This window comes from Perna viridis, chromosome 9, assembly GCF_037379345.1.
Source record: "Perna viridis isolate PV_CMFRI_1.1 ecotype Kerala chromosome 9, ASM3737934v1, whole genome shotgun sequence".
Lineage (NCBI taxonomy): Eukaryota > Metazoa > Mollusca > Bivalvia > Mytilida > Mytilidae > Perna > Perna viridis.
This window is the reverse complement of record NC_142453.1, coordinates 3,481,750-3,507,655: the sequence shown is the minus strand read 5'-3', so window position 1 is coordinate 3,507,655 and position 25,906 is coordinate 3,481,750. Positions and strand designations below refer to the sequence as shown.

The window sequence follows — 25,906 nt, the reverse complement described above, 5'->3', positions numbered from 1 at the left end:
GGGAAGGAAAACTTCTTCTTCTTTGACACTACTTGACCAATTGGAACCAAACTTGGTATGAATGTTTCTTGGGGTATCCTGCATAGCATTGATGTGTGGATTTTTGATCCGTCGAAAAACATGGCCACCGTTACTAAAAATAGAACATAGGGGTCAGACAGTAGTTTTTCGCATATATCTCCAAAACCGTTAGATTTAGCTAAATTCTGACAAATACAGGTGTTCAGCGTTAGGAGATCTATCTGTGGTAAAATTTTCATTATAATCTGTTAAGCCATGTTGGGTTTATTGCCCTTTTTCAACGTTTTGTTTTGCTATTTTTAATGATATTTCTTTCAAAAATCTTCTCCTCTGACCGCATTGGACCAATGGGAACCAAACTTGGTATGAATGCTCCATGGGTATCCTGCGCAGCATTGATGTGGGGATTTTTGATCTGTCGAAAAACATGGCCACCGTTACTAAAAATAGAACGTAGGGGTCAGACAGTAGTTTGTCGCATTTACCCCCAAAACCGTTAGATTTAGCCAAATTATTTCAACTGCTGAAATGACTCTTATTATAAGGCCTTCAAAAGTCTTCAGGGATCAAAGTTGTCATGCAGGCGACTCATTGTAAGAGTTATTGCCCTTTAAAGATGAAAAATGTTTTTTTTTTACAGTTTTCTGCCAAAATCTTCATTACTATAATAGTTAGAAAGAAACTTTCAATCACTGAAAGAATGCTTATGATAGCCCTACCACAGTCTCCTAGAGTCAAAATTGTTGGACAACTCCTTGTTAACTTTATTGCCCTTGAAAGACAAACTTTAATCAGGTGAGCGATTTAGGCTCTTGGGGGCCTCTTGTTTAGTTTCATGTCCTATCTCGTGAAGCAACGAAATAAAAAAGGCTTCTTCTCATCAAGATAAATACTCGTTTAAAATACCCATAAAAAGCTCTTTAATTTGACCTCCTTCTTGTTTCGTATGCGATTAATCTTCATTTGAGCGGTGGTATTACAGTATAACGATATTACACAAGACGTTTAGTCTTTCGAAAGCACAAAGAAGGCACTTTGATTTTAATATTCATTCTCCGCTAATAATCTCCTCTGAGACTCAATAACGTACCACTTCGTGAAGGAATAATTCCGAAAGGTTAATAGAAGCAAGAAATATTTCACAACACTCATTTAAAACTTGCGAAGGACGTTCCCGTAATAATCAACAAAAAGAATGAAGATTTGAAACTGCGCATGGTAGGAGATAAAAAAGAATGTCGAAATCGCAAATATACCGCTGTGCATGGATCAGTATAAATTCCCCTCGTCTACTTCGATGTACTTGTATGGATAATTTTCTTTTAAAAAGAAGAAAACGAGAACGTACTACATTTAATAGAAATTTGGCATATGTGTTATTTACATGGATATGATTCTACAATATATTCTTCAGAGTTAACCAACAATTCCGTATAAGCGTGGTCCCACTTAACCGGAACTTCAAGATACTATCACAAATGCACTCGTATAAATACTGATATATTACATTGTGCAGATTCTAAATAAATAACTTAATCTACTGTATATCACTTATTATCACATTTAAATGCTTTAAAGCAGCCTATAACTATATAAATATCAAACAGGAAATAAATAAATACCAACAGGAAGTCCAGCTGACATATGCGCAGTGTTAAATATTTGAATATTGATTGCAACATCGAAAGAATTTTCATTTGGAAATGAAAGCTTTCTGTATTTACTGTAAAAACATCCACAACGTTGATCCTTTTAGCATTATATCAGTCATTTTCATTTAGAATGTAAAACTTTTCAAATCAAATATTTAGTTTTTGGAGTTCTTCACATGTACGTGCTTTTACACTCCGAAAAGTCTTTATTCAACAGAGTTCATCCGATGATCTTTTGATTTTACGCAATAACACAGGAGCTTTTTGACTTTTCTTTGGACTGAAAAATATCAAACGGTTTTGTGAGTTATCTAGTAATGGCGTCGTGTAGTCATGGTAACAAACAATGAAAGTTGTTGTCTTGGCAACAAGTAATAAACATCATCCATAGCATCTAAGAGATTATTCCGCTGACGGTCTAACTACTTTACATGTTCATCCGCTGCTGTGTGCAAGTTCAAGTCTGAAAAATAGTGCATTTCATATTAAAGCCAACAAAAATTCAGGCCAAACAAAACTACTGAACGTAATCTTCTAAAAACAGGTTAGGAGCAGGCATTCAGCATTAGTAATTCAGCTCGAACGAATCGAAGATTTAGCAGTCAATTAGATCCAGAAATAGATTCCATTCCGTTAAAATATTGCACTCATAGATAATATAAGACATTCCTTTAAATTTGGATAATATATATGTCATCACAGATAACAAAAATATAGTAATAGGTTAGCAAGCACGAGAAGAAAGCAAGTAGCTACATAGCTTGAATCGTAATTGGCGTGTAAAACATGCTTTTGCGTTAACAATCTACTAATTTTCATCAATGCTGCTGCTATACATAAGCGTGGAGCCTCCGCTAGGCGTCTCCATTGTAAAAGTTGAAGCATAAGTTGTAGGTCTAACAGATACCTCAATCTTCGGACGCTCCCGCCTTCTCCTTTGCCGACGAGCGGCGCCATCTGTAATGACATCTGTTCCACTTCCGTTATCTTCAGATGCCACTCTCTGTACCTGGGACGTTGAACCTTGCAGACTGCGAGATCGTGTATTAACTCCCTTCTCAGTGACTTCAACTATATCCGTTCCAATAGATTTGTCGTTTCCGCTTCCTGCTGAGTAGTCCGTCTGCACATATGCGGCTATTGTGTCCGGCAATTCTTTCGGAGCTTCTCCTTCCGTTTGCACACTGATTGTTCTAGTGAATTTTGGTGGGATGGTATTTTGAGGAGCATTGGATACAGTTGGGCGTGGTGTGTTGACAGTTCCAACAGGCTTATCGCTTTCATGTAGTTGTCCGAAATCCATGTTTCCTGGAGCGAAAGATATTTGTTTGTTTACAGTTGATGGTAAGTCTTTTAATTCTATATCTGACAGCGACGAAAGCTTTTCCTGTACTTGTTTCTTCAGTAACAATAATTCTATATCTTTTCCTTTCAATACCAATTCTGTAAGGTTACATGTACTTTTAAGACTGTCAACATTTACCTGCATATCATTACGCTTCGATACAAAGTCCATGACCTCGCTTCCGTAAAACTCGTGGAGGTCGTCAATAAGTTGTTTTTCTTTTGCTCTAATGTCACTTATAAATTGAATTGCAGAATCCCGAATGGATTGTTCGGCTGCTTTGATGACGGTATCACATTTTGATAACGAAGTAAGTTGTGTGTCGTAAGCATTTATTTTTGACTTACAGTTGTCAAGGAGTTGTTGGATGGTCTCCTTATATTTTATCACAGCTTCCGAAAATTGTGTAATTTCATGATCCTTGTGTTCGTTGAAGGTGCAGAGAACGCATATACACGTTTCACATGGTTCGCAATAAAATCTTACAACCTCTTCCGAATGCTCTTTACATTCTATATCTTTTTCGATTTCGACATCAAAAATGCTATGACCTTTAGTGACCTTCGTTTCTTTGTGGAGCTCGACGCATGATTTGCATAACAATTTATTGCAATCTAAACATTTTGATGTAGCTTCCCGGTGTTTGTGGTTGACTAGTTTGCAAATATCGCAGAAAGGAAATTTAGAGGGTTTTTGTCTACCTACTAATTCACTCAAGCCGGAGACTAAAAAGTTGTCCGGAAGCTTTTTAACACCACCTAGCGGTAATTGGGTTCTTTTTCTACATAAAGGACAGGTAAATTCTCTATAATCGCTGTATTTCTTGTAAGTACATTCTGACATCACATGGTTATCGATACAAGCCTCACAGAATGTATGCAAACAGTCAAGACATTTTGGGTTTTTGTAAACTTCGAGACATATTTTGCACAGTAGAAACTCGTCCTGGATTTCTTGTGCAAGCTTATTTCCGGTTCCGGACGATGATGAAGGCGAGGCTGAGGATGTTGTTGTATTCGCCATATTGTTTAGCGTATTGTAATCAATGGACGTTGTATGGTATCGTTCTCTGTCTAACCTTCGTCTGTACCTAAAAAAATAAAAGAAATCTATTAATATCACAAGGTATAAGATTTATGGTGTTGTTCACATGCGTAGTCCATATTAGACGGATCAGACGTACCCATCTAAAAATGGGGAAAAAATAACATTTTGCATGAAAATATTGATTTTTTTCCAAGTTTTATCTCCAAGACTTTCTGGCTATGTTCAACCTTTAATAATACTTACGCCCCTAACATGTACCTAAGTTAATGGTACACATGTGTCTTCATTAAATTAAACAGTCGCGAATGAACATGCCGCGAGGGTATATATAGTGCAAAGTCCCATATACATGCAAAAATGTTTCAATGACATTATTATGTGTAACTATTTTGAAAAAAAAATTACGTTTTAACCATATTCATTTCTCATCAGTTTCCTGGATAAAGTGCTTACGAGACCCTCACAATTAATGTGTAAGTCTGATCAAAAAAGTCACTTTGATTAATATGTATAATTAAAGAAACCAACCAGTTTATTCTTATTCACTTTTAAACTCATTTAGAACGTTTTCGCAAAAGACGTTCATGTTCTGCACAACACACATCATTTGGTCTGACGCCACATTGTTGTGTAGTGTGCTGTTACAGCAGCTAAGCTTTTGCCGAATAATGATAAGAATATCAGTGTATCTGGCACAACATCAATTCTTTATCCTGGTACGTTATTGAAATGTTATGAATTACTCAGAAACAATGGAAAGATGATGCGAATCGATGCTTTCATTTTTTATTTTAAAAGAGCATTTGACTTGGTTTAAAATCTTTTGTTTATACATCAAAGCAAAAACTACTCACTACACAAATGGACCATTTTCGGACAGTCCATCTCTCCATACGCTTTAAGAAGTCAAATTGCACTCGACTCAAATGAACAAATCAAAATGATAGACAGTACGAAGTGCTGTTTAACAAAAGCATATATGGTAATGTGAGACTACTCGAAACACTGTACCAGTTGTCACTGCATTTATTATAAAGACCAATAAAAATGTAAATGTACGTTCTCAATTTGAAAAAAAAGTTTAAACATGATTTTTAACATACACTTTTTTAAAGTCTGACTAGCCATTTTATCTTTTCTGTGAAGTAAAACACAAACAACAAAGAAAATATAACAAAATGCTTATAGAGGACATAATACATTCGGTTACAATGTTGTAATCAGGAAGTTGAATAATGGTATATGTTGAAAGAGTTTTTTTTACTGCTAGAAAGTTCTAAAATACCAAATCCGGATTTTTGTCACTAAGACCAAGAGGAAACAACACTGGACCAAAACTAATAGATAAGCGGCCAGACAGAAAATGCTCCTCCTAATAAAAACTCAAAACAAATCATTTACGTCCTCAAGTGAAATATCACAACGCCGGTCTTACCTCAGAAACGTCGCTCTACTTAGAACCGGAAGTTGTAGTGCGGCCATATTTTCTTCTGATAATGTTGTTGCAAGAGTTATGAGTCCATATTGTGATCTCGGCAATTGGTTCATTATAACAATAATCCAAACGAGTACATCGGTGCAGGTTAAACAATCGCACCTTAGTCTTTTAGAATTAATTTAGAGCTTAAAGGCTTTCAAAAGGTCCCTAAACAACAGACGAAAATCAACTAGTGCCTTTGAATACTCCTTCGAAACTAGTTTCCTGTTTTCATAAAGTCGATATGAGATGATATAACACGATAAAAAAATGTTATTTTGGTATGATTATCTGCCCTTGGTATTTTGTTGTTGGAATATCTCTTATATTTACATTTGTTTTGTATCAAATGCGTCTGTCCGACAAGCAATTATGTTTTGCATAACAATGATTAGCTTTGAAGGAAAATCAAGCTAATATATTAAAGATACATTATTTTGTTATTTTTATTTTGAAAATATTGAGCTTTCATATCGAATTCCTTTAAAAGTTGAATTCAGTGCATATGAAATAGGTCGTCAAACGTTCAGGAATCCGAATCGTTTTCGAAAATTTAAATTCCAATGCCAGTCGATGCTCTTTTGAATTTCAGAAACTATTTATTAATAAACGATTCCGCATGTATCTGCTAAATGATTAAAAATGAAAATTGATTTCTTACAATAAAGATTCAAGTTGACAAATGGACGAAGATATGAGGCGTAGAATAAGTTAACTTTATCATTGCTTAAGGAAGTCCTTAATTATTTATGGGTCTCCACTATTCGATTTCAGGACCTTCATATAAATATTTTTTGACCTCTACAATTTGAAAATAATCAAGGACCTCCTTAAATAATGATAATTTTGACTAATCCCGCGCCCCGTACGATGACGCGTTTCACAATAAATTAAGGACTAGATTAAATTCTTATGCACAGTGTAACAGGATTTTCTTCCTGCTCCACCATTGATAAATCACCTTTAAACAATCTTCTATGGCTTCGTGAATTTTCTTTGAATATGGAAAAAAATTAATTTTTGAGGGACGGCCATCTTAGAATGGCCGCCACCCTTTAAATTTTAATTTGGCCGATGGGAAGCCCTTGTGGGGACATAGGAACCGTCTACTATTTTTTGGTTATTATTTACAATTTTTTAAAAAGCTTTGACGTCGGCTATGTTTAAAATTTCAAAACCTTTGTGCCAAGTTTGGTTTCAATCCATTTAGCTCTTTCTGAGGAGATGGGCGGACAAGACAGAATTTAGAAGTGAGAAGAATGTTAAAACGGAAGTAAAAATAACATGTTCCCCAACTTCGTTTGGGGAACATAGTTATAGCCCGTGCTTTAAACTATTACATTTCATATATCAGCCATGCTTATGAACAACAGCGAACGGTTAACAAATAGATCGATTGCATCGATCATCCATCATTTTTAATCAGTAAATGGCGAACAAGTAAACTGAATCAAGTTTTCGATCTTTATTTATAAACCTGTAAAATCGTTTAAACGAAACAGCTAAAAATCAAACCAAAAAATGAACCAAATACTTATCTGTACACAGGGTCAGTTCAATTAATAAAGAAACGTAGTAACTAATAGTGCCAAAATAAAAAAAACTTTTTTGTTAATTTACGAATATTTTTAGCAAGGAAATTGCAACTTCAAAGTAGGCATCGAAATCCAGGCTACTACCCAGACGTAATCAATCACTAATTACTACATGATGACAGATTCATTTACACAGGAGAAAGTGAAATTTTAATCCATTATAATCCATCAGAGTCATTTTCTGCAAAAACAGCGACACGTTTACTGCGTAGCAAGTTATATGTGAAAAAAGCAAGCAAAGGTATGTAAAGCAATTTAATTTCAGTTATTCAAAAGCAGCCAATCGAAGCAATTTCAGCTTTGAAGCTAATAACGTTGAATATTCTTACCACTCTACAAAAATTTTGGTCATTTTTACGCTACCACGGCCATAATACAACGACAAAATGCTTTTGTTTACAAACTACCACCACTCAACAAAAACACAAGTATATAAAGAAAAATATGTAGGCTACAAGAATATCATTGGGCGTTATTCGTCAGTGATTGCATCGGGGCAAGGTCAGACAGCTGCCTACATCTAGATCGAGCTGGCTCCGTACCAGTCTTTTGGCGGGAATCAGATAGTACTACGCAGTGCAGATCATTTTGGTGACAGTACCTCGTTTGTCATCACAGCAAGTGACGAGTTGGTTAAGCGATTAATCACAAATAGCTATTTTTATAAGCACGAGTATGCAGGAAATAAAAGCAAATTTGCAAGACATACTTATTGAATTTGAAAGGTGATATTATTGACATGCATTTTTGGGTACAATTTCGTGATTTACTATGTAACAGTGAATGGCTACTTGTATATGTTTTACACTGGGCATGCGCGCCATTCTTACCGCTTGAATAATAGCTATGGACTATGAATGTGAATATACTAAGTCTTTGTTTTTAAAATTGAAAAGTATAACATATCAACACCTGACCAAACCGAGAAACGCCCAATTTTGCGAGGTTATAGAAATAAACGTTGAATGCTTTTAGCATGTTTAGTTAAAGACATTACGAAGGACTTCATTTAATTGTCCGGAAAGTCAGGGTTATATAATGAACCTTGTGTTCGTCATAACTGTTTGAAGAAAAGCTCGGTGCCACAACCCGGCCATTTACGCTATACTACTAAGCCTTTTTTTGGTTACTGGGAGAAAGCCCGAATATTTCTGATTGGTCAACTGCTGTGGACATTAAAATCAGGAGTGATGGGCCTTTTCCATTCCAATATTTTGAACGAAGGAGTGTGTAAAAGTTTTAAAAAAATCGTTCGATTTCTTGTAAAGTTATCATTTGGAAACCGTTGGGTGGACACACTCAACTGCAATATTAGAATTTTAAGTGTAAACCAATATCTTAAATGAAAATCTTAGATCGCGTATGTTCTAAGAATGCATTTTGGGGTCCGTGATTTATTTATACACAACAGCAGTATTACAGTATCTCTTGAAATTCAGTTCTGTTGGTAGAAAATAAAAACAGCTTCCTTGCTTTTTTTAAGTCTCTTTACCGAACAACGAAAGATTGGAAAAAAAAGAAGATGACCCCTTTTCCTTAAAACAAACACCCAACAAAATATATGTAAATCCATTACAGAGTTTTTGTTTCAGTGTACCATTTAACTTATAGTCTATATATTGTGATAAGGATTTACGATATATTTTAAACATTATTTAAATTATAACAAGTACCACGGTACACAACATCAAAAGTGGCTTGCTCCCCTCTATCAAATAAGCAGCCCGCATAGTATTTATATTTGTATGGCTGCATATTTGACAAAGGGAAAAAGGCCCTGTGCAAAGTTTGGCCCCATAATAGCCTTTTTTAAATGTTTTGCCTGACTTTCACTAAAGTTAGTACTTAACAAGCTAAGATCTACATGACTGTACCTGCTGGGAAGTGTAAGGTTTGTTAACGGCACAGACTGGAGAGAAAGGTATTGTTCTTTTTATATAAACTATAGACTTATCACAATAACTTTTTTTTATATAAATACGCTATCAACGGCTTCTAAAATACGACACTTCCATCACGATTTATAAATAGGAAAAATGGAGTTGATTGATTAAGAAATACAAGCACGCACTTGATTTTATCAGTTACTCCTATTAGTTTACGTATGAATTAACAAAGCGTCTGACGTATTAAGAATTTGGCACTGTTTCTTTCACTGTGCGTTAACCCCACAATGCGATGACAAGACCTGGTCTTACTCATACAACAGGATGGTTATGTTGTAATGACAAAAATGAACTGGTTTTACAATCCCCGTGAATTAAACATTGATTATAAATGTACACTTTGTTATGTTACGTAGAAATACAGTCGAACCTCGTTAAGTCGAAGTCGAGGGGCCATGCAAAAATGTTCGAGTTATCCGAGGTTCGAGTAATCCGAGGTTGAGGATAAATCGGAAATACTAGTACATGTAGTTTGACCCATGATTGTGTCTGTATTTACATAATTTGTTTTGCTTGTACATGTATACGTATTTCACTTTACACGGTACTTCTTAATGTCATGCGCTTCATACCGGAAGATATTTTTTTTTGTATTTTGTATATCATGTTTGAAATACTGAACGGCACCGAGTGAAATTTCCTTTTTTATTTTTTCTAAATCAAAAACATCATAGTTCATAACATGCTGCTTTGTTTGATCACAATCAGGATTATCGTCAAACCATGTGCTCTACAATATTACGATAAAATTTCGAATTCACTAGCGAAACGAATGTAGTCGTTGAAATACCCTTACTATCGTCTGTTTGATGTTTCATTAAATAGTCAGATACCATTACAATTCATCTGTATTTTTTTTATTTTTTAAAATATCAAAATATCCGATATCACTGTTGTGTAAATTCCGACATGTTATTAATAAAATCGTTTCTTTTAACAACACACGCAATTTTAAATTAATTAAATAAACAAATCAAACATTAAACAGTGTCAACAAATAACTTTTAAAAGCCATGCTAATTGTTGTTAAAACATACTTCGATCATGGTTTGTAATAAAGCAATCAAATTTCCGACTAATTAGTTGACTTCGAGACATCAGGGTTAATTAACCTTGAAGTCGAACTCGGATTAGTCGAAATCTCGGACAACTCGAACTAATTACAAAGTACGTACTTTGATCTCCTGAAATAAATGAATCGTTGCATAGAACCCTTTCATAAAGAAAGATGTAGTGTCTGAAAGATAATAATGTACGGAACGATAGGAGCATCCTCACGTTGTTTGTTTTTCTCAAATTTGTTTAGAGATGCTGATTTCTCTCTTGTTTGTAGCTTTGGCAATCCCACTCTCTTGTTCTTATGAATATCGTATATTTCTTGACAAACTGCTACTATCAGGGGGGAAACATTTGAATTTAATGGCGGGTAGGATGTGTGTAGCCGTAAGGCTTCGTAGTTGCGCGACGTTTAATGTTATATGATTAGGTTGCAGGAAAGAAATAAAAATAAAATCAGAAACGAAAGTTCACGGCGAACACAATTCGCAGTGAACCGTTTTAATAATAATAATTTCCAATTGGTAATTAATAATTTATTTTCTCTGAATTTAAACACTGAATGATTGTTAATGTTTACGGATATTTCATTTCAATAAAAACAAACTAAATACCATTTCCACGAAACAATCTTGCCTACCTCCTCCCGTCTTGCCTTAGTTCTGACAGGCTGTAATCACGGGCAGATGTTAGAGTCGGGACTGTTATCACCGTTTTATCATGTTTTATTACGAAGAGTACACATTTCCAGACACCAGTGGTCAGACTGATATGATTTATCTCATTAACAGATCAAATTAATTAACTCGATGTAACATGTATATTATCCTATGATTTTTTTATCACCCAGCATCCATCGTAACCTTGACATTCAAAGATGTCTTACATATTAAAGGGTCACAACGGGGTATTTCGGGAGTTTTTTTGTGTGTGCAAAACGATCAGATTCATTGAACGCAAATTATGAAAGTTCACGAAAACATCAAAAAGAATAACTTAGCTCATGAGTTGACCAGGGTTAGGTCACAACATTCGAAGCTGATTGCTAGTCCTTTAGTTAAGATCCCGGTGTGTTCATAATTATATTGAAACCATTATTAATGCAAATACAGAAAACCCATCTCTACATCCAACTGCCAATCTTATGTGATAAGCTTTTACGTTTCATATCATTAACAAAATCCTGGATATATAGATACAAGAGAATCAAATGAGGGCAAATAATGGTTTACAATTGTTTAAGTCTTGAAAGTTATGAATGCATTCTGACCTTTCACGATCCAGCCTCACAATATGTGGAATAGATCTAGCCTTATTGATGTGGCCTAAATTGATTGTTTTCGAACTGTGGAACCTATGTTACCATAGAATATCATTTCTAGTGTATATTTTCACATTTTCAATAAAACTTAGTTTAATATATTTAAATCTTTGCAATTAAATATCTAGCCCTTTCTTTAAATGTTCAACACAATGTTAAGATGTAACAAGTGGGTCAGTAACGAACTTATCTCGATGATTTGTACATGTACATATATAGACGGTATCATATTTTACAGTCGACCCTTATTTTTTGTCAACAGTAAAAATAAGTTACTCTCTCCCTTTCTACGACGGTAAAAATGAAATAAACTAGTCTGGACAATGGTTGTATGTGGTACAGAAAGAAATATTCACCAGGAATTGTTTGTGAAATGTATATAATCTATTTTAATCATGATATCTTATCTTTTCCTGTACACAGATTTGCAGACACCTGATCATTACAAGCACTCTTCACTTTAGAGTCTAATTAATGTAAATTCTCCCAACATTCCTACGTAATGAATCGAATACTCCTGCAGTGAGTAATTATACCCAGTAATCGCATGACATAATCCACAGGTAACAAAAGAACATCGTAAACTAAAGAAAACATAGAGGGCAATACTGGCAATTACTAAGGAGTGTTTACGATTAGACTTTTAGATGGTCACTTATGAACATGAAGTGAAATACACAATGGCTTCGAAGATTTTTTCTAGTATTTTCGTCGGGTCATGTCTGTCGCAGTCAACCATAGACAGTTGCAGATCCAGGGGTTGGGAAGTTAGTCGGGTAGAACCCCAGTCGTTTAAAACAAATGAGAAAATGGAACTTCCATCTTTAAAAAAAATCTTGATCGAAACCACCTTTTCATAAACATATGGCACCATCCTGCGTAATACTAATCCTTTTTTTTTTTTAGATTTTTTTTCTCTCATCAGAATTGTCATGCCACGAAAGAAATGAAGATGTGCCTTTGTTACTTAGTTCAGTAAAAAAAGCAGTTCAAAAGATGCAATTATGAAATAAAGGACTCATCACCAATTTCTTGTAAAATAGTTAACTTGATAAACCATTTATCAATACTGCTATTATAACCAATGCCATACACTGACCCACTGCACTCAAGTCGATTTAAAAATTGACATCACGTATAAAAAAAAACATTGCCACTCGTTGTTCCGCATACACTTCAGCACCCCTCTTTTTAAAGTCACTATATAGACTTCATTTATAAGTATGCAACTATTACTAAAGTCACGTAAGTCTAATTCAAAAGTTTCTTGTCATGTAAAGGCAACAGAAACAGGTGCGTCTTAAACCGAAATTAACCTCGTACCGGGCCTCGAACTTTACCAACTTTTAATAAATGTTTGTTCTGCACTATCTTTTCAAACATTTAGATTATGCATGGAATATTTAGAAAATCTAGATCTTAATGGCTGCTAAAGATGATCGAGTTATCATCTTACGGCGATCTTGCTTCAATTTACAAATCTACAGACCTATACCACATCTGGTTATACTTACAACCTATGTATAACTTTAGAATTGATTTCCAGATGCTTTCTTACCTTTTCTTTCCAATTTTTTGAATTATCTCCGTATCATCCATTTAAAAAATATTCCAATACGTATTTCTGCAAATTTTTCACAAAAATCATGAAATTCGAAAATCAGACTAATGGAATGATATGAACGGTGAACAGTAGGGTTACTGCGGATGAATACAATCAGCTTCCATTATCATGCGTGCAGTGGTCAGGAACTATTTTACTAGTAAAACATTGCACGTGTATCAATCAATACAGATCTAGTCAAAAGGCTCCTGCAGGGAAATTGCATTTTTTAACATATCTTACAAATGCATTTTATACTTGAAATATCCCATCAAAAAAGATAAGTCCCTCGATCTATGGCGATTCAAACTATCAGATGGTTTCTGCAGTAAAGGTTCAATACTAAATCTTAGTACATTATGAATAATTTAAAGTACTAGGTCTATTAAAACATATTCCATAAACAATTGAACTCATTCAGCATTTGAAATTAACAGTTATGAACAATTTCTTTATTAAAATGAATTTATTGAGAGACGGGCTGACTGAAGTTTTCAGCGCATACGTCAGAATAAAATGACTCACTGTTTCTCAAAATAAATCTTTAGATAAGTTATCTACAGTTAAAAGCTTCCTGTAATCAAGTGCTGCCTAAAATAATCAGATTTAAAATCAAGGATCTTCCCAGGTATTGAAAAACAGGGTTGTCTTCCAAATAAAAGACGCTTATGTTGGTATTCCCAGATGCAAAAGAAAACAAAATTGATCACAAGGAACTCTACTATAACGAGCGGCTATATACGCAATTGAGCGCAAGAGCCATTGATTCCCGATAGCAAATTAAGTCAATTAATATCTAAGATGAAAAAAAAAGAGATAAAGAAATTCATTTAACGTTCATAGCAGAAGTGTACTTAATCCATACAGATTTATAACAGTAGAAAGTATGTAGAAATAAACAGATCTACTGTAAACGAATGATATACGCCCATCATCCAGTTTCTGTGTTCAAAGTCCAACAACTCGAAAACGAAAAAGCAGAAATAATTAAAACGAAAATACTCTTGGTTATGTATTAAATACATATAATATGCTCCCTCTTAAAAATATATAAAAATACATATCGTTGAGAATGTCGTTGAAATTGGCATTGTCATTCTGTTCTTCGGCTAACTACATTTTGTATACTTAAAAAAACAGGACTCTAAGTCTATACAAATCCTTAACTCTCTAATATAATGAGGATAGGTATGGTGTATACATGTCAAAGAGACAATAACCCAACCGGGATGAAAATGTCAGCCCAAGGCCATCCAGTAGTCTTCAATGAACAAGAGGAATTCTTCATACCACAGAGTAGACTGCTCAAGTAACACAAAAAATAATTAAAGGTGAAAACGAAAAAAGACATACAGATGCAAGAAACTCCCGACCCGGGACAGGCCCAAAAAACGGGGAGGGGCCAAAGCACCTATGTCAACTTTTATTCAGTATATATATCCACAGCCTGAATATGTCATTCAGAAGTGACATTTGCAGACAGTAAACCAAACGAATGCTAATGCTGTACATTGGCAATCAGAGGCCATTTAGATATTAAAAATACAAATCAGAGAAATGCGTTGCCTGTTGGTAATAAGATGTACCAAACAGTTCACATTAGTCATCGCAATACTGTGGATAATCTTGCAAAGTATCCTTATAACTTAACCTGGAAGCCCGAGTAATATTTCCGATCCACAAATTTCTTAGCAATCATAGGGTCGCTTATGATACTGACCAAGAACCCGTATTACCTTACAACTATACTCTACTACTGTGAAAGTTCTATTTTTCACGGGGTACCAATTAGGTTACTAAAGAAAAAGAGATTTCCATTGATGTGTAAACTGAAAACTTCAAAACCACGAAACTTGTGTTTCTTCCCTAATCCACGAAAATTAGAATCCACGAATTAAAATGCTTTTACAGCAACTTTAAACAAGAATAACCAGACCCTGCACGGTAAAAAAAAAATAAATCGAGTTAAGCAAAAGAAGGCTGTAGTACTCAATCAACAAATTTTGCTAGGCAGGACAGCTGTTATGGTTCGTGAGATGATTCAAATAAGATACTACGTAGATTGTTCTCACTAAGCGGAGAAGTTCGGGGTAGACTAAGGAGTTAGAAATCTAATACTACGAATACTAAATCAATAGGCCGAATAGCTCAGTGACATACATTGTAGGTAGGCGGGTACAGATCCTGACATTACGGAGACCAACTCACTAGATTGAGTCGTTGATGTGCATACGTTGTAGGTAGGAGGTAAAAATCCTGACACCATGGAGACTGACTCACTAGGTCGAGTCGTTCTGGGACTGACGTTGTAGGTAGGAGGTACAAAACATGACACAATGGAGACTAACGCACTAGGTCTAGTCGTTAAGGGACAAACATTATACATGTAGGAAGGACGGTGCAAATCCTGACACTATGGAGACTAACCCACTAGGTCGAGTCGTTCTGGGGCAGACGTTGTAGGTAGGATGTACAAAATCTGACACTATGGAGACTAACTCACTAGGTTGAGTCGTTCGGTACAGATGTTGCAGACAGGAGGTACAAAACCTGACACAACGTAGACTAACTCACTAGATCGAGTCGTTCAGGGGCAGATGTTGTAGGCTTACTTACCGCTACAGACAGGCCTCTCTGACATTATTTAAGTAAAGCGTCCTTTGACAATTAGATAAAATCGCGTAAAATCATTCACATTTTCTCGACTTTGCAAGGTTCTTGCATTTTCTGAGAAGGCTGGCTGCAGCGAATTTCGAACGTCGGACGCTGTTTCGGAGCTTAATAGACAGGGTTATTGAAAGACATACTTTGCCTTAGAAAGGTAAGTCATTAGGTGGGTTCATTCTGCATAGACTTTTACAGCTAGGAGAGTACAAAACCAAAAGTTGTTCGCTAAATCACATAAATTATGGGAGGCCATTCAAAGATGGGTCTTGGAGAAGTGACCCCAAATTAAAACGCTTCGGAAATATGACTCGCTAGAGTAACGATCTAGGAAGGGTTTGGAGAAAGGGCAACGCACTAAACCGGCTACAGGTCTCTCTAGGAGAAATGGCTAGGAAAGATTTGGAGGAGAGGTAACAGACTAAGCCAGCTACTTGGATAGCTTTTTGTTAGGTGGCGGCATTCAGAGGAAGTTGTGGAGAGGCATCAAACTCTTACCTAGATTTTTCAGTAGAGGTCACATCCTCAGACTCTGCAGGGCTAGACATTTCAACAGCTACACAAACTGAATGGTGGAAATAGAATACACATAAAAGTTAAGTATTGAGAGGTTTTTCACACAATTTCATTTTTCAACGAAGTGCTTTAACAAATACTGTTCGCATTTATTTTATTGAACAATTCTAAGGATTTTATATAAACATTTAAATTGGTGATTTAGAATTCAATACATCACGTTCTCTTTCTCTGTTTAGCCCATTATATAAGGCCCGTTCCATTTCCACGCTTTGAAACTATATACAGAGGTGCACTCTTCAACCAGAATTTCCCCTCCCCTTTCCCCCTTTTCCATAGTTTTGCGTGCATAAATTAAAACAAGTAGTTTTTAGTCCTTAATACGTTACTTCGGCAAGTATGCCTTCATTTCTTTAAGGACCATGTAGATTCGCTGTCCATGCATCTCCTCCTATGCAGTAAAATATCGTTGATACACTGTGCACAAATTTAAAACAGTCACGATCTGAAAGGTATTGTAATGTCTTACAACAGTTTGTAATGGCTTTGATAACCAGTTTAATATGGCTTTTCAATGTTGTTTTCGGCAAAGATGAAGAACTTAGCCAATAGATTGAAAGAGACTGTGCTTCGCGTGGTAATGGCATAAGTTACTGCAGGAAAAAACACCAGTTTTCGTAATGAAAAAAACCCTGTTCTTCAAATTTGCAAAATCCTCTAGTATGACGATTTATGATTTTGTTGGCTTATAATAATATATATACATGTTCTCCAGTTTTAAAAGGCAGAACTTGGATAAAGCCGGAACTTAAAAAAAGTCATGATTGATTTATAGAGGAGAATTAAAAAAGTTAAAGAAAAGATGATCCTGGCTATCATTTTCTTATATTTGTTCAAAAGTTTGCAAAAAAATAACACAATTTGGCAAAAAAAGGGGGTTGCATATCCTGGATCCCTTGAATACGTAACTGGATATAAATGATTTTCAAAGATGTTATGATTAATGTTGGTATATCAAGGCTCTTGTTCACGAAACATATTTTTAATTTATTAAAACCATTCTTTAATTACACATTTTACTTTTCATTGCGAGCATTAATTCATGACGCTGCATAGAACGAACCGAACGTAGAAAATACGATGTTTCACGTGTACCATAAAAATACATATCAATGAATCGCACATTGCTGACAGCGAACAAAAATCGATCAGGAATAATAGAAACAGTTATCGATAATTGACACGAGTAAGAGATAAAAGTGAAGACGAGCAAATTCTTACTGTAAACGCGAAACACATGTATATACAGAAACTGTTGCTAAATATATTGATTTCTATGGAAACCGTTTCTGTATGTATTCTACGCTTACTGATGACACGAGTTCATCAAAACAGTGGGGAGGAGTGCGAGAATTATCGATTACGTAACGATGGGGCATCCATCTCATGCTGATAATTAGAAATATCTAAGAATTCTATTGAGGCTTTCATCCAAATTATGTAATAAGACTTAAGAATGCATAATAATTACCATGGCTTATTATTAAGTGAAGTGAAAAAATCGTCAATGAAAAATTTTGAGCAGGATATGAATGGAGCATCTGTTGTTTTTGAAATTCTTGTTGTATTCGTCATTGAACAGACACATGCAATACACACGTTCAAAACACTTAAACAAACATTGCTCAACACGACCAGTTTTCCTTTATAACAAATTTAAAAGAATAGGTTTTCAAATAATTTCATTACATGGAGGTGTATGCATGATGATATGGCACTCTGCATGAATTGTAATTGGCGGTCTGTGTCCGTAACCATCTTGAAAAAGGTCGTGAATAGAGCCAGGCAAGTTCAGGAAATACATCTGGTGTTCTCTCAAAATATTGATCGAATGGATGAAGTAAATGGAAAGGTAGGTTTAATGTGCAACCTGTTTTATGTGCATTAACATGTATACATTTATCATATCCAGAAGGGGTCACTGTTGATAGTAGTCATATGAGGTTGTGGAGAAAAGTGCAGCAATACTCGTGATTTCGGGTTAATTGTAACCAAGGGTCATCTACTAAAAGGTTAGCTGTTAGTTAAGCTGGTCCATGCAGCAGAAATCTAGAAAATATCAATAACAGTTTTAGTATTTTAAAATAAGTATGGTGTCAGTAATTCTCAGAACAGATCAGAGAAGTTTTAAGATTAATTTAAAACCTACACGTGGTAAATGTTATGTTATTTAGTGCTTTCATTATAAAATGTATAGAGATGAATTAACCTGGCAAAACTGGTTATTTCTGATAAAAACAACGTACCTTCAGACCTCCTACTAATTTCCGATCATTACAAAATTTTGGATGATGTCAAGAGGTTTCCACAAGAATCACATTCGGTAACCCTCACAGCGGACTCATGCGCATGTGCTTATTATCTAGGTAATTGATTGATGCAGACGAGAACTTGATTGGAAGTGTCGGCTGCTATAAAAGGGAATCGTGACGTCATGTTTACACTTTCACCGGTTGTTTGTTCGGCAGTTATACGGTACTACCCTAAGGGCAATGATCTACTTCATCACTTCCGTATTTGATGTTTTAAATTCGCTACGTTTTTCGATATATTTAGTCTAAAGACTATTATTTGTCAAGAAGCGTTAATTATAAACCTGTCTTAAAAACATATTCAAACTCCGTTCAGTTTGGTTACAGCAGTGTCTGCTTTGAACAGATTAGGGATGGTAGACGGTTTTTGTGTTGTTTTTCTTTTTTTCTCAGATGATTCAATTTGGACAAGCACATTCTCCCGAATTAGTTTCTGTGTTTACCAATTTTTACCGATACATTATAAATAACTTCTAACAAATAAGGTCTAAAAATTTAATACATAAACCGATTATCTACTTTTAAAATACACATACATGTAAATGTTCATTACTTACAAGTTCAACTCCTGGATTTCCAATATTATATAAGAAAAAAGTCGTTTAACATTTTTCGCTGGGTTTATGTTTCGTGGAAAAAGCAAAACAAAACAAACCACAAAAAAAAAAAAAAAATAAATAAATAAAAAAATAAAAAAATAAAAAAAAGCAAACAAACAAAAACAAAAAAACGTTTCAACGATCTTTAGATGGTCCGACAATCCGAAGAAACGAGTCAACACTTTTAAATTTATATTACATGCTACTTCACTCCCTATTCCATTATGTACTCTCGCAGAATTACAATTTTCGGTACAGTTCGTATCTTTTTTCTGTAGTCAGTATTTAAAAAAAAGTATGTAGTTAGTGCCATTTAACTAAGCATAGCATGACACAAATTATAATAGAGACAGAACACCCCCAATACGTTTATGTAACTTTTCATTTCACACTAAAAGCAAAGAGTAATCAAGGGAACCAAGGTTATAACGGTAATCAAAAGAATGTAATCCAGGGACAAAGACCAGACATGGAAAGCAGACATACACAACAAAGAACATAAAGTAACTAAAATCATACATACAAAGTAACAAAAGTAAATGAGCAACTCGGACTCCACTAAAAACTGGGTTTTCCCCGTGCAGGTCAGGGTGTTTAAAAGAATTGGCCTGCAGCAGCGCTAAGCTTGTTGTAAAAGGCGACTAAATAGTGCTCAGAAACCTAGCCGGGGGGTTAGGCGCTCTGCCCACAGAGCAACTGGGATGTGTGCCCCAGGTGGTGGAATGGGGTACCCCTGGCATGTTACATGCTGGGGTTGTCAGGCTATAATACGGAAAACCTGACCGCAAACCATAGTGGTGCACTGTGTTGGGAAAGATGCCACGTTCCTCGTACGTTAAAGAACCCTGCTGTGGTATTCGATAGGAGTAGGAACCTTTGCGCTCCGCCACAGGAGGCTAAATTGCCCAACCTTACCCATCCTCCCTTTTTTGTAGTGGCAATCAAAATTTGTCGACCCTGTTGTCCTTGTGACCTATCCTTTTTTTTATCATTTCATGTTCATTTTATCATCCATTTCATGTTTATTATCTGAATATAGCTGAAATATTGCTGCTCGGACGTTAAACCCCAACAAACAAACAAACAAAAACTAAAAACTGGGAGCATGGACCAGGTACACCGGTAAGCTAATATGTACCCTTGCGGTATTGCAGTTTTCGGTACAGTTCGTATCTTTTTTTCTGTAGTCAGTATTTAAAAAAAGGTATGTAGTTGGTGCCATATAACTAAGCACAGCATGACACAAGTTATGATAGAGACATAACACTCCAAATATGTTTATGTTCCTCTTCTATACACAGTAAAACAAAGCTATGATTGTCTTTAAAACTAAAACTGCAAAATTGAAAATGACACATTACACACAAGTTTTTTTTGGGTGTAAACATCATATTGTTTTTGCTACATGTTACAGGGGTTGGCAGTTTCTTGTTTGAATGTTGAGTGAATGGATTAAACTTTTCATAAGTGTAGATAGTCAACCTGGAAACTAAATCAACTGATCATCATTAATGTCACTCATTGGATACAATGATTTATCATTACCAGAATTTGACTAAGCCATTGTGATTCTACAATATTCATGGAAAAAAGCTGTCGAAACCAACTGACTTTGTCATTTAGAATAAATTTATACATTTTAGAAGGAAAGGTATAAAAATAAGTGACGAAAGGGCATTTTAGAGTACAACATCATTTACATGTATATCAAGAATTTTGAATTGTGATTGAAATAATGTCACATTCTTTGCAGCATTGATTTAATGATTGAATCTTCTTGACAATTTTTTTATCAGCTGCTTGGAGAAAGGCACACAACTTAAAGAAGACATGAATGTTAAGCCAATTGTTTTAGTTCTTGTGGTAGTAGGTTGTACTGTTTTTGGCTGGATAATCGGACGCCATACTCTTGTAAGGGTCGAGGTACCCCAAGATAGTAAAAGTTCCATAGATAGCTCTTATGACAAGCTTCAAACAAATTTAAATAGGTTCTCAAATCCTGGAATGGAAAATGTTCAAGTTGGAAAAAATCAATTTGGTAAGTTTGCAAGTCCAATGAAGAATTCTGGCAAAATAAATGATTTAGGAAAAAATGCCTTTTATATAAATAGTATCCGCAATCAAAAAAGGGTTTTTCTAACTACTAAAAAACCAAACTTTCTACAGAAGCTGCTACCCACAACAAAGAAATATCTGTCTGAAGATGTGCAGGATACACTGCGGAAAACTCAAGTAGCTTCATCTGATGGGCTTAAAGCATACAGTCATGATGGGAAGACTTGGACTCATGACGAAGGATTTTGTCATTCAAATAGAGAATTCCAAAAGGCAAATTTACAAACCAAAGTTGGCAGCACACCAATATACATCCATAATCCACGAGAGGATATTTGGATCAGTAAAGACCTGATGAATACAGGGCACTGGGAAGGTGGTTTTGTAAATCTTGTTTTTTCATTGCTACAAAAAGACCCTGAACTACAGTTCGTTGACCTTGGTGCAAATATTGGTGTTTTTGCCTTGTCTGTTGCTAAGCTAGGTAGGAAGGTAATTGCCGTCGAACCACTGTCCATTAATTTGCAGCGGCTATGCAAGTCTGTTAGTGCTGGAACATCTGTGGATGGTAAACAGTTTACAGAAAAAGTTACAATTATACACAATGCATTATCAGATGCTCGTGAAAAGGTTCAACTTGGGAAGGATTTAAATAATGTTGGAGGAACATTTGTGATGAAAGATAGCAATGAAAAGAAAATCCAAGGAAGCTCTGTTGCTGGAAAATACAGTGATGTGGTAATGACAGCAAAATTAGATGATTTGTTAGAATTGCCAAATTTTAATTTTAAAAAGGTTGTTTTAAAAATAGATGTAGAAGGGTATGAAACAAAAACCTTTTTGGGCGGTCAGAAATTTTTTGATACTGTTGATGTTCAGGCTATATTAATGGAATGGAGATGGCACACTGGAGCTCATGACTTAAATGATTTACTGAATTTTTTCACAAAAAGAAACTATAAGCCGTACGACCCAAAAGTTCAGCCCCCACAGGTATTACAAGTTAGAAGTGTAAGGTCATGGCCAGGGGATGTATTATGGCTTAAATGATCATGAATTATTTCCTCTAAAGTATGCAAGCAAAACTTTAATTGGAAATTTCGATGGAAAAAAGCTTTTTTCAGTTAGAGAAAGATATTTGGCTTTCTACCAGTAAGTTAATTTTTAGAGCCAATTTATTTATAATGAAGTCCATTTATGACAAATTTTATGTTTCATATATAACGATTATAAGACTATAAAGGCCAGATACCAATAGTTTGTTTTACTTTGCCATGGAATTAATGTTCCAATCTTTGTCAGGCCAAGCTGCTTCCATTTGTATTTGCCAACCACCAAATTGTTGTTTCCTTAGATTTGTTAGGGCAGTTTCCACTCTTTTATGCCTCTCTTATCATTAAGGCAAAAAAAATAATAATAGTCTTGTTTCCTGCTACCAGCAAGAAAAAAATTGTAGGTAGGTAGGCAGGCCTTTCATTAAGAGACGGTACCAGGTACTTTTACCCTCCTCAGCTGAGGAAATTATTTTATTCTTCAAAAACATTTTACTTTGAGTTAATAGGAAAACAATTTACACTTTAGCAGTGCTTGAGCCAAAATGGCCATAAAGTATTTGGCATAGGCACGAAAAACCAAGGGTAGGTAGTGTAGCATGAAAACAGACATATTATTTTTTTGGCCTTGTCTCATTCAAACATGAAATCGACACAAACTATTCCTTTCATTTTAGGCTAGCAGCAAACAAACCTAGTCTCTTGCCTAATTAATATAAAGTCATTTTCAGATTTTCTGTATATTTTGTACTGAATAATGTTTATACATGTAAAAATATTGTCTGGTCTTCTTTGAGGGCTACATGGTATCTGAACCAGCAAGCCTGATAAAATTGCTTAATTACAATATTTTTCATTATTTTTTTTCTGTGTATAACTTCAAATAAATGCTTTTAAATTAAAAAAAAGAAATCATTAAATATTTATCGTGTAAATAGAAGAATTCCACCACAAGAATATTTTGAAATGGTGTCAGGTGGAGACACTGTGGCTCAACTCACAAAGTCTCCACTGTGAAGAGTGGACAAATTAGAATTATTGTTGACACTAGTGTGCATGAACATGTATGATACAGTTATAACTGTCTTAAGGTTCAGCTAAAGTCAATATCTAGGACATTCCTTAATGAAATGTTTTCATTTATAGTTTCAATAATAATAATCAATCAATATTGAATTGGATAGTGTTATTCATATCTAAACATAATGTACTGCTAATTCCTTTATATAAAGTTACAAGTAATATTAATTTCAGGGTACATTAGTCAATCATTGGAAACCAGATTAAGTTCTTACTCTAAGATTGATGTATTCATAGCTATGCATGAGTTACATTTAAAGTGTAATCCTATCCAGTACATATACATGTATTTGAAAAATACATGTAGTCATTTGTGCAATTTAAGCAGTGTTCCTTCTAACCCTGGTTAGTAGAACTCAGTTCTAACCATCCACGAGACCATTTCATACAAAATGAATCCAGTTATGGTGTATACTGTTTAATACACTTCTGCATCAGAAATTATGATTCTAGTTTTCAACTTTGAAAGTTAGGGATGTAAGGATATCAGTTATCATAAGATCAGTTTTCTCCTGTTTGTCTCTGATTTTATTACTATTATTACTTACCTGTCTTTTTTAACCATCTGTCTCCGTTATATTCTTGTCATTACCTGTCCTTTAGACGGATTTTTACTTACTTTCTTAGAACATACTCAAGTATAGTTTTCAAAAATGTGTACAAACTTGTGTATATATATTTTTCCATTACCTTTCCTTTAGGTGGATTTGTACTTACTTTCTTAAAACTTTTCAAACATGTATACAAACTTTTGTATTTATATATATTTATATTACCCATCCCTTGGATGGAACTGTACTTACTATCTTATGCTTTTTAAAATATGTGGATATGTATTTATGAAGGTAGTATTTTCTTTTTAATGAATGAAATGCTTTAAACTTTACTTGCATAGATTTTACATATACATGAAAAATGATTTTGAAGACAATTTATTTTTTAACTTAGTTATATGATCAAGCTGCTTTAACTTCTCATTACTCCAATTTTGCTTTAAATTTCATTGTCATTTCTCATACTACCACCAAATTATGGTTATAAATTTAAAACTGAAGTTAATAGCAATCTTTATAAAAATCAGAAAGAAGGTGATCCATGCATTTCAAAAGCCCATTTACTGTAATTTTATCTCTTATTCAGAATCACTTACAAATAACTGGACTCTAAGTTAGTCATTTAGCTGTTTCACTTTAGAAAATTGTGTATGAAATTGGAACTTTGGGAGATGTATCTTTTTGACAAGGTTGATAATGTCGGAAAAAGTCCTTTTTTTAGTACAAAAATACAGATCTGATTTCAGAAAGGACTATGGTTAGGTAAAAATAAAGTATGGCATGAATACTGGTATGTAGGCCCCAAAGTCATATTTAGGTAGGCCTGTATTTATCTTCACCATGAATCATCTCTACTATCAGCAGTATCAGAATTGTATATGGATTGGTATTTAACATTTCACCTGTATGAATGTCCACCAGTACTTATCAGTAGCTATTCAGTATTGTGTACATGTACATGTAATTATATGTTTACCATGCCAGCAGATTCATCAACTGTACATATAGGTACTCTTCATCTGTATTTTCTAGACAAAATGAGTTGTTTTTACACTTCAGTATCCAGTTTTTATTTGTTCAATTTTTGAATTTTTCACACTATATAGCATGAAAGGGTCTAATTTGTTAATAATTACTAGTATAGATTTGTCTGTTGTTGCTGTGACTTTTCATTATGTCCTTAATTTTACTTTTATTACCCATCCTTATGTTACAGTTCTAATTTCCATTTTGTTTCTTGTTTAAAAAGCATTTTTTTTACAAGATCAGTTACAGTTTTTTATGACTCAAAATCTAAATCCAGCCACTCTTGTCACTCTTAAAGTAGAACTTCAGCTAAGAATCATGCAAAGTGTGATACATGATTTGAAAACCTACAGACTTCTATTTTTTATATTTTGTTTTAAGTGCTTTAGTAAACCGAAGTTTAACATGTGGGTTTTTATCTAACCTTTGTTCATAAGAGATATAAATTATATAGAATGTACTGTAGAATTCAAAATTAAGGGAGATAATTCTGTAAATGGCACTAAAATGCAAAAGAAACAGTTGGATTTTCAATGTGAATTATCTCCTAAGAGCAGACAGATCATAATGAATAATGATAGGTATCATCATGTAGACCTATAAAGCAACTTAATAACGAAAATAAAAATGTGTAGCCTTTTTTGGGGTGTATCACATATTACATAATTTGCATGATTCTTACAAAGACTACTACATTTTACTTATGTCTTTGTTTAACTACTCACCTATGTCATACGTTTCACTTCGTATATATACATTTACAACTTTTACATTCACCAACAGACCTTCTCGTGTTAATTGCAAAGTTGTCAGTAATCATGCTAATGAACACAGTCTTCTGCCAGGAAAGACCCCAAGTTCTACCTGGCTGAAATATATGCTCATGGACTGATATGCAGTTAACACTAATGGGTTTATTGCAAAG

At 34.6% G+C, this 25,906-nt stretch overlaps 2 protein-coding genes across 13 annotated transcripts; one reads left to right on the top strand and one right to left on the bottom strand.

The window, feature by feature from the left end:
• Positions 1 to 1,361: 1,361 nt before the first annotated feature.
• Positions 1,362 to 18,628, bottom strand: LOC148606146 (tripartite motif-containing protein 2-like). 10 transcript variants are annotated; one of them, XM_088545958.1, is made up of 4 exons: positions 18,550 to 18,628; positions 16,226 to 16,292; positions 2,581 to 4,108; positions 1,362 to 2,136 (listed from the first exon to the last, which is right to left on the bottom strand). In XM_088545958.1, the coding sequence occupies exons 2-4, from the start codon at positions 16,273 to 16,275 to the stop codon at positions 2,131 to 2,133; spliced, it is 1,584 nt and encodes a 527-aa protein (XP_088402084.1). In that variant the 5' UTR covers positions 16,276 to 16,292; positions 18,550 to 18,628; the 3' UTR covers positions 1,362 to 2,130. The 10 variants fall into 10 exon arrangements, with proteins under 10 accessions (XP_088402084.1, XP_088402080.1, XP_088402088.1 ...); XM_088545954.1 differs by having other exon boundaries at positions 1,362 to 1,953; XM_088545962.1 differs by lacking the exon at positions 16,226 to 16,292.
• An 816-nt stretch (positions 18,629 to 19,444) lies between these two features.
• LOC148606145 (uncharacterized) lies at positions 19,445 to 22,526 on the top strand. Of its 3 annotated transcripts, XM_088545964.1 has the most exons (3): positions 19,454 to 19,486; positions 20,395 to 20,418; positions 21,011 to 22,526. In XM_088545964.1, the coding sequence occupies exon 3, from the start codon at positions 21,045 to 21,047 to the stop codon at positions 22,317 to 22,319; it is 1,275 nt and encodes a 424-aa protein (XP_088402090.1). In that variant the 5' UTR covers positions 19,454 to 19,486; positions 20,395 to 20,418; positions 21,011 to 21,044; the 3' UTR covers positions 22,320 to 22,526. The 3 variants fall into 3 exon arrangements, 2 of the variants coding, with proteins under 2 accessions (XP_088402089.1, XP_088402090.1); XM_088545963.1 differs by lacking the exon at positions 20,395 to 20,418 and having other exon boundaries at positions 19,445 to 19,509; positions 20,629 to 22,526; XR_015915309.1 differs by lacking the exons at positions 19,454 to 19,486; positions 21,011 to 22,526 and adding an exon at positions 20,629 to 20,769 and having other exon boundaries at positions 20,346 to 20,418.
• Positions 22,527 to 25,906: the final 3,380 nt, after the last annotated feature.